General features: G+C 40.3%; 1 protein-coding gene across 1 annotated transcript in view; it reads right to left on the bottom strand.

The window, feature by feature from the left end:
• Nucleotides 1-9,611, bottom strand: part of LOC111869007 (solute carrier family 26 member 10) — a 54,144-nt gene extending 44,533 nt beyond the window's left edge. Inside the window, exons 1-2 of the mRNA XM_023860179.2 lie at nt 9,581-9,611; nt 8,583-8,782 (exon numbers count right to left, since the gene is read on the bottom strand). Of these exons, the coding sequence (XP_023715947.1) occupies nt 8,583-8,736 (154 nt within the window). The 5' untranslated portion in view covers nt 8,737-8,782; nt 9,581-9,611. The remainder of the gene's footprint in view (nt 1-8,582; nt 8,783-9,580) is intronic.
• Nucleotides 9,612-10,057: the final 446 nt, after the last annotated feature.

The raw sequence follows: 10,057 nt of genomic DNA, 5'->3' as shown, positions 1-10,057 counted from the left end.
CTACGGGCCTTTTTATTTTTTACTAAAACGTAAGTTTAATTTGGTTTCGATTCATTTTAATCCGGTAAAATTTGAACTTTGCATGAAACTTGAATGGAATATTATATATTTTCTCAAAATTGTTCGTCGGGTGAAGCACCAAATTTAGGTCTAATTAAGATATACGGCTTTCTTTTGAATACTTTTCTATTCTGCGAAAATATAAACCTCCCAATCTGTACTTTAACTTTTAGAATATTTGCGGCTGAGAATTTTGCATTTCCGTGGAATCCTAAAAATTCACTCCAGAAACAGTGAAAAATCTCTCAGAACTAAAAATTTGCAAAAATATTGTGGTATGTAGATCCGTTGCTGGGCAACGACGGCGAAACAAGCTACTATACAACAGCCATTGCTAAGTAATAGCTCCGCAAATCAGTTTGTTTACACGGCAGCGACAGAAAACACCAATAATGGAAGAGATGTTTTCTACGCGGTCCGTGCCGAGGTATTATAATCTGTCCAGTTAGCAAGCCATCTTCTCGTCGTTTCTGTAGTTACTTTTCTTCACACATTTATTATTCATTATCTGCAGAGTCTGCAACAAATGTAAACATTCAGTAAGTACTGGCTCGTGAATGAGATGCCCAGTGGCGTAACTCATTTACTCCTTTTTGTTCACTTATGTATCACTTTAATGCGTGTATTGGGGTTTATTGAGGTCTCTCTGGTAGAGACAGGGCGGTGTATCTTTTCAGTCTACGTGTAGTTTCTGTATTGTCTAGTAGGTTCACTGCTCGTGCATTATTGTGGTTTTTTAATTTTCTTAATTATTTGGTATTCCACTTTGTTATTTCTCTGAGCACTGTGTTCATTTGTAGATCTTCATGGATCCTGTGGTTGTTTCTGTACCAAGGTGCGCTCAGATTGGATCGGAGAGCTTTGGATTGAAAGCGCTGGAGGATTTCGATGTTGGAATTGGAGGCTGCCCCCATAGCTGAATTCCATACGTCCATATGGGTTTGAGTGCTGTTTTGTACAGTAGGAGTTTTGCTTTCTGTTGACAGTGCTGGTCTTCTTCTGAGCATCCAGTGCATTTGTTTCCTGAGCTCTTTTCTTTTGGTTTTGATGTGCATTGCCCATGTCAGTCTTCTATCGTGATGCATGCCCAGGTATTTCACTTCACCTATAGTTACTTGAATTTACTTTCTGGAGTATCTGTTACTAATAACGTTTCTAGCCGGTCACGGTAGCCGAGCGGTCTAATGCATGTACTGTCTTCACTCGCTCGGAAGCCGGGATCGTGGGTTCGAATCCCACTCAGGGCATGGATGTTTGTGTGCGTTTTTCTGTGTTTGTGTACAGGTAGAGGCCTTGCGACGAGCTGATCACCCTCCCAAGGAGTCCTTCCAAATGTGTAAGATCTAGAAAAACCGAAGTTAACGGAGAAGTTCATGGAGGTAGGTCTAGGCCCACTGGGGCTGTAGTGCCAAGGTAAAAAAATGTTTCTATAATTTGTTGTTGTTGTTGTCCAGAAGGCTGTGGCATAGCTAGTGGTCTTCTGCGAAATCAGTTCTGTTTTGTAATTTTAGTTCAATTGTGTTACTTCTGTAATTAATCTCTGATTATGTTCCGCAGTGTTTACAATATTTGCGTAGAACTATTAACATTTCTTGCTGTTTTTGCATTAATAATGGTGGTAATGAAATTGGTAGATGCACCTTTAGTTGGGTTAGCTTCTCGCTTGTTATTCTTTCACTAATGTTGATACATTCCATACAGCCTATGTTAACTAATGTATATTATTAGTAAAGTTTCTGGAGAGTGCCCTGAACCATCCCAGTGCCGTCAGATAGTGAAGTACGTGTATGGTCATGATCCCGTGGGACTTAGAACCAAGAATCACTGTACTGACGAGGACCAGCAGCAATTTAACAGTCAGTCAGACCATCCTCTCGTCAGAGAAGATATTACATAAGATCTATGACCGGAAGTGTTCAGTTGCAAAGAATCTGTGGTCGTGATCCTCAAGGGGCTTGGCGCCAAGACGAACTGATTGACTCTAAACCGCCAGTCGTAAAACAACTCCTGACTCTGACTTTGCAGTCAGTTTAAAACATGTTCAGGAAACTGTGAGTTCATACCTGAAGCTTTGTGACCTATTGCGATATCGCTTAAGAAAAGGTGCTGGACGAAAGATACCAACGGCTTTTCATGGACCTTTAGAAATAATATATCGCTAAAATGGACCGCCTCAGTGGTCTAGTGGTCAGAGTTCTTGCCTACAGATCGAAATTTTCTGAGAAGTTTGGGGTCTGAGAAGGGGTCCACTCAGCCTCGTGAGGATAATTGAGGAGCTATTACAAGGCAATAGTGGCCCCTGTCTAGAAAACCGAGATTAACAGCAGTGGGGATTGGTTGCCCTGACCACGTGACACTCTCTAACCGCAGAAGTTGGCACTAACTTCGCCGACAAGCGGCGGTCGCTAGGACGGTATAGTTCGCTTGCGGGCTACAGGCCAAGGAGTTTGTTTGGATTACCAATAAAAGAAGGCCAACGCCACCCTCAATTTTGTACCAGTTTTCCTTTACCTTAACCCTAAAACAATAGTTTTTCCCGACTACCATTGCGGTGTCCGTTTTGTCTTTGAAATTTTCTACAAAGAATTCTTATATTTTAATTAATTGGTTGTGCAATTCACCAAGCATTGCTAGGCTAGTAAACACCAAAATACTCTCTTGGACTAAAAGTGACGTGAAATCAGTTGAGTAGCCGGTTTGCTACCTGATTTCACGCTCGTATCTTACTCTGCTTATTGAACTCTGAAAATGACGGTGATGTGTTCTTCAGAAACGTCGGTTGACTTTCAACCAAGTATATGGTGTAATAACCAGTATATAGTACTCTTCATCTCGCAACTAATTTGTGTGCTTTGTGTTTGTTTGTAGTAAATCAGAAATGACAAACTTTACGCTTCTATCGTCATTTTCGGAATCCAAACTTTCATATAAATTTTAGTTGCTTCATATTAATTTCGTGGAGGTGTTGTTTTGGATATATTTTGGAAGGCAATGACCAGGTGCAGAACGTAGATAGTGTTTATTCACGTGAGATGCACGATCACGTGTTTGTGTGGAAGGAAGTACGCTTACGTAAGCGAACAGGTTACCGGTCGCAAGCAATTGACGAGTGCGGATAAAGAAAAAAGCAAACTCATTCTGCTTCGGAATGAATGATTTGCTATACCTTAAAATGTTGCTGTCAATACACTTCTTCAGCTTACTTATTTTTCTTTATTTACATCGTCATTCATTTACTGTTACTATACTTCAACGGTGCCTGGTTGCAAAAAGTACCAGTTACCGGAGAAACCTCCACACACCACGTACCTAGTCACAGAACACTGTCTTGCATAAATATACGTAGTTGCAAAGGTTCATACAATGTTTGTAGTTATATAGCTAAGGTAAAGTTGTCCCTGTGCTTAACTAATTAAGCAGTGCGCCATGAAGGCGTATGGGTGAGTGGATGTATAGATCCACATTTTCTTGACCTCGGCACTAGCTGGAGGTGACTGGGTAGCTTCACGCCCCTTCCGCTTTACCCCTGGGGGAAGATACCCGGGTACTCATTGGATAGGAGGCTGGGTGGGCCCCAGAACCGGTATGAATGACTTGGAGAAGATAAAATTCTTGACACTACCTGGACTCGAACCCCAACTGCGCTATCCCGGTCTCTATTTGTAGTTATATTACAATCGCTACTTTAGGAAATTACTCTTGGTTACCTATGAAATGTGTGAGTTGTAGCAAGTTAGACACGCCATATAATTTTAAATATGGGCGCCAGGTACTTCGTTTCCATTTCATGGTTCTAAAACACTATAATCACATTTTTGAGGGCCCAAATTAAATGACGTTTCACGCCATTCATGCTATCTTCCATCTGAACCCTTCAAAACACCCTGGTTACTGCATGTACTGCCTGTTTGAATATTCAAATTGCTGCTTTTTCCCACAGATTTTTAAGGGGTTTTTTTCATCTCAGAATAAATAACATTTATGTCACCAGATAACACTAATATTCTGGCTTTGTAGTGGAGAAGAAGTGTGTTCTCTTAGAGGTAGAAACTGAATTTTTAAATACGCTTCAAAGGGTTAAGAAATTGTCTCCTAGTGCTAATATTTTATGATAAGTGAGGAAGAAATGGCATGTTACTTCAAGGCTACTAGTGTTATTGACAGTCCTTCGCGTTCCGCAGTGAAAGCATGATTCAGTGAACTGCGTTCACTGTAGCAATCTGCATGAAGAGTGCGCAAGGTCCATGTAAAAGTAGAGAAGCTAAAAAAATAAAAAAGTAGCTTCGCGATACAGTTTGGGAATTCCATATGCTATTCCCTTCATGGCAATCTACTGCCAAGATCAGTATCTTGTATTTTTGTTTCCTTCCTGTGCACCATTTCCTAGAACGTTACAATTTTACNCGGGGGGGGGGGGGAGTGCGTTCAATTTGCGCAAGCTGCAAGCTGGAGTTTGTCTGCGACTGCAGCAACCTGAAGATGATGGCAAGGGATAATAAACTCACTTAACATGGATCTCGTGAACACAGTAATACTTTCTGTTTCCAAGAAGTGACCGGGAACTTTTGAACACCTAAGCAACTATAAGCTATTCAAGAAAGACTGCTCCATGGGGTTAGTTCAATTGTTTATACTGAGCAAATATTTCCTTTTAACACTTTGAGTTATATCGCTGTGTTACTAGCATATATCGGGGGGCACGCAGTAGCGTAGTTGGTTGAGACACTATGCTAGAAGCCGGAAGATCGCAGGTTCAAATCCCGATGAGGTAATTGGATTTTTTCAGTTGACCTAATCCTTCCAGCCGCACTATAGCCCTGGGGTCGACTCAGCCTCTAACAGAAATGAGTACCAGGAATTAATTAAATAATTTTCCTGGGGAGTAAAGCGCGGCCGGTGCGTAAGGCTGACAACCTTACCGCCATCTGTGAGCCGATTGTCTAGATAATGTGGAAGCCTCGACGTCTCACAACCCTACGGGCCTCCACGGCCTGTTACAGCGATAGCTTTACCTTACTGCTTCTTTCTATTCGTCCTTTTACGCGTAGTCCAGAAGCCAGGTCTAAAAACATGGCCTGTAGTCCCGTTGTTTCATTATTAGTATTTTTCTTATTTTTCTTCTTCGACATATACGTCCTTATGTAGGTTCAACATATCAATATAAACTCTGTCTTCCCAAGCCTCCTTCCCTTCAATTTTCTCTCGTGTTCTACTATCCTGATCTGCTTGTCCCATCTTCATCTCGGGTTTCAATTTGGGCCTTTCGCTATTAAGAACAGCCGAATTCTAAAAATACACTCACATACGTATACTTAAAATCTGTGGTGCCGATTAACTCCTTTTTATAGCTCTGTACCGTTCTTCTTTGCATGTATTCAACGTATTACTTTAATTTTTGAATAGTACGTTCTTAATTATATATTACATATAACTTTAAGATAATGAATTGCATTTTTCTTTGATAAAGGTGGAGTTACTTCTTGCTTAGATTCCGTTAATTTATTTAAGCTTTCGATGATTGCTCTGAGACAAATGCATAGAACTGTCTCAGCATCGACTGGGAAGATTAAAGAAATCTGTGAAAACTCTGGAAATGCAAGCAGTTTGCTTACAAACCGGACGTTTTGCGAATGATCTCATTCATTCCTTGTCTAGCATCTAATTTTGCGTGTCATTCAGACGTCCACGCTGCGCTCAGTGCCCACTGCCAGTTTTTTCTGAAGGAAATACAACGCTTCTGAAATCTTGGGCACTCTGATGGTTGAGATGGGATTATAAGAAATGTCGCTTGGGAAATTTTTTGCTGGAAATAGGACAACATTAAGAAGCATCTTAGGGAAGTGTACTGTGTAGAAGGGGGGAGAACATTGCGGGCCCGTCGTGTCTAATGTCAGATCTTCTAATGTTTCTGAATCTTCGAATTCTGGTATCAGACATATCTTCACAATTCAAGTTAGAATAGCACAATATTACCCCATTTAAAATTACTGAAAATAGGAGTAAGTTACCTTCATTGAAGAACAACTTTCTTTTGCTTCTTATAGTTCCTGCGAAAATAATCGGTGAAGGGGTGGTTTGTTTTCGAAATTCTGAACCTCCCTTTCCCTCCCTCATCGATTTAAACCACATCGAAGCCTCAGCCATACTTTTGAGGCTCCAGTTGCTATATGAACTTGTTCAAGGCTACTTGTCCGATTTTTATAAAACTTTATGAGATATGCGTGTTATTGTGGACTATGGCATCTCTGAATTTCTTAATTCTCCGTCATCAGTGCCAGCATGGCGGCTCTGTGAACTTCCGAGTCAAAGACACAATTAACGTCAATCCGTGTAGGAACATTCAGCTTAGCATGCTCACAGATCTTTGAATAAATTCTTGGGCTACCTTTAGTGGAACTGAATAGGTTGGCCTGGCGGTAACGCTCCAGACACATATTAGAGAGATTCGCGTTCGAATCTTGGCTGGAATACCGGCTAGTCTAACTAGTGGTTTTCCTCAGTCCCTCTATGCAAATTACAGGATAGTACTTCTATTCGCCCGTGACCGTTCCCTTCTAAATCTTTCCATTTCATCTTTCATTAATCCGGTTCTCTGTGGGCCTGCTACTGACAGCATCACTGAATAGCCAATCAGCCAATATTTAACGAACGCGCAGAGACCTCGCGAAAGTTCGTGATCACCACTCTGCCGATTCTAAAAGTTATAATTATTTTATGCTAAGTATTTTAATTGGTTCGGTTTACTAGGCTATGACAAAATCGAGTTATAAAACTTTGTGAAGTGGCGCGGATTTGAGTTCAAACTACCGTTAAATTCTCTGTATCCTCACGAGTTCAGTACAGAAAACGAGTTACGTATCAGAAATTCTGATGTTGGGAGCGAATTAAAGAAAATTATGGCATAATCAGATAATTCCTTGGGATCCAAAAAATTCATTACCTCCTGCAAGAGCTCTTAATAGATTTTTATGAAAATTTTTAATTAATTATTTAAATAGGGGAAGGTATTTCAATTAACATACGAGCTGAGATCGTGGGATCTGACTGCGAAGAGTTTGATAGACAGATATCAACATTTGGAGGAACCTGGTGCCCTCATCTTCAGGACAGAAGACCGCAGAAGAATGCCAGTATACGTATTTCTGTGTTCATATATTCAACATGGCCATAACTGTAACCGACTGACCAGATTTAGCTGATATAAAAATCAACACGTAGAAAGTAAAAGTAAATTTGTTCTATTTTAGTGTCATAAAATAAGTTAAATTAAAAGCTCGTTGCTGCTTGTGCTTTCTCACGCCCACTGTTATTATGTGGCATAAGGTTTCAAGCATTGCAGCCCGCTGACGTAGCAGCAGCGCACATGCGTTGCTGAGAAGCAGGTGGCGTCTGGTGAAGGCGGGAACCTCTAAAAAGGATCTTGGTAATAATTTATCGAAATTTCTATCATGAAGTCGAGAAATCGTCAATAATATGGAACAGTAATTGTTATTTTCAAATAAAAACTAGGAAAACCCCAGACTTTCAGTTTCATGTTGATTTTCTTATATTTGTTCGAGGCTCTGTTACAGAAGTTGGAAACAAGAAAGAGGACGGAGAAACATACATAAGGGGAACTTCATAATCTGTTCACATAATGTTATTTGAATAATTAAATCAAGAAGGACGTATGGGAGGGAAGATAAAACATGCATTTATACGAATATTTTGGTCGAAAATCCTTAAAAAATCAATGAATGTAGAGACCTAACCGCAGATTCGATTACGGCTTATTTAACGACCTTTTCCATAGCTTGCATTAGGAAGGTGATTAGCGGATAATGAAATTGAAAGAATGTGGACATTATATAATTTGAGGCACTATCCCGAAGTTTGCCTGACAGAAGTGAAAAAAGGCACGAAAATTTTAAGGATAGTCGGTGTTCAGGCCAATTTTCTGACCGGACACTTCCTGAATACAAATCATAGGCGTTCCCTGGAGAAATATAATATTAAAATGGATCTTTGCGGAAATAGTTTGGTTTGGGCTGGACTGAATTATCCAATGCCGGACTTCTGTGAAAAGATAATGAACTTAATGAAATGTTCAGAGTGTCCTACAAAATGAGGTCTGCACGGGTATACGGGCTCTTCTTTCCGTTTTCATGTTCCGTAACACATTCTATTCTGAAGACGTCTTCTGGGGCGTGGCGGGGTGGAATTTGGTAGATATCTACAGACGTTTCGGAGGAATGTGCTATCCCCTTCTTCAGGGTAAGCGAAGCTCTTCTTCCCTGAACATGGAGACAGCACGATCCTTCAAAACGTTGATACCTATCAAAAAACTAGAACACGTCACATCGCACAAATATATCTTCATAGAGACTGCCGTAAGAATCTGAAATACCACAGCTTCTGCACTCTGCGTCTTGTTACAAAACTATGATGACCTGAGATTCACGGGTTTAGCCATAGGTGACTTCACTAACTGATGTATTTGTTGTTTCTTGGTCCAGGTCTGATTGCTGAAATCTGATACTTACCAGTGGACCTAGGTTTGGAGTAGCCACATGTCCTGTGGAGTTCCTCCTGTTCGTAGACTGGTCTCTCAACCTTGAGGGTGCAGTCCTTCTCCATGGCTCGACCAATGAGAAACTGAGCAGTTCCACCCAAACCGCCGACTTTTATACCGTCCATGAACGAGGTCTGTGCGGAGCTTATCTGGGAGCAAAGGGCGGAAGCACTAGCAGACAGAAGAAAATCGCATTATTGACCGTGAAACGTTAAAATGAAAGCACAGGCACTGGAAACATTCGAGATAACTTCTAATCTGTGTCTGTTCGGTATCCGATCATTAAGAGAGAGGTGATAACTTTTCTCAGCACATAACAACAGTGGAAACCTGTATTCCGGTGGACTACACGTATTTTGCGAAATATATTACATGCCAGTTCTCTTACGATGTTGTCCCTTATGCTCATGCGTGATTATAGATACAAATCCATCGTTGCTAAGCTAATCACGCTACACAACAAAGAGACAAAAAGTTTTCTTTAAACAGTGAATTCTCGGTAGACAGAATCCACGTTAAGGAGAATTCGCAATGATCTGAACTCACTTACAGTACGACCTCCAGAAATTACAAATTTATGTCCATGATTTATTCCGACCGTCTTACAGTGCATACATTTATTCACCTTACTCTTCTCTCTTGCAATACATGTTTCGGCATTAAAGTGCCATCTTCAGGTACTTTTCGATGTACGTCGAACCACTTCATTGCATGCCCTGTTGTCTTTATACTAAAATAACTAAAATATATTTTCGTCATATATATTGATAAATTTTAAATAATAAAAATATTAAAACGGTTCAAGATTTGTCATCCTTATGTCTATCTCAATACGCGAGTCACACCTATCTTCTTCTATCGGAGTATTCTTCCTACTTTCATGTGTGTATCTGTAACGTGAAATTATTCATTAATACCGCGTTCTGGATTTTATTTGTCACGTGTGGTATTATAATGTTTAATACTCACTGTGCTTTGTGTTGTGTCTTGCTTCTGGAACTGCGTGTGTTATACTGCTGGGCCTGCTGGGTATGTGTGTGTGTGTGTGCTGTCTTCGTTTTGATTGAGTTATGATGTTGTGGGGGTAGATGTGGTGGGGGTAAGTGGTGGGGTGTTGTTATGTTGTTCTGTGTAGATAGTATGTAATTCGTGGTATATTGGGTTATATATTTCTTTATTTATATTGTTCATATGTGTGTTTTTCTTTGTCATTCTGTATATATAATAGTTCTCCAATGTGTTCAAGTATTGCCCCTTCCTACCTGTTGCTATGATATCCATAGTGTTTTCTATAGTATCATATGCATGTCCTGTGTTTAATATGTGTTCTGAGTATCCTGTACTGCTGTTATTGTGTCTTATGTCATGTATGTGTTCTTTATATCTGGTAATAAATTTCCTCCCGGTTTGTCCTATATATTCCTTGGGGCAATCTAGGCATTTCAT

The sequence above is a fragment of the Cryptotermes secundus genome, unplaced genomic scaffold, assembly GCF_002891405.2.
Source record: "Cryptotermes secundus unplaced genomic scaffold, Csec_1.0 scaffold360, whole genome shotgun sequence".
Lineage (NCBI taxonomy): Eukaryota > Metazoa > Arthropoda > Insecta > Blattodea > Kalotermitidae > Cryptotermes > Cryptotermes secundus.
This window is presented reverse-complemented; position numbering and strand designations above follow the sequence as displayed.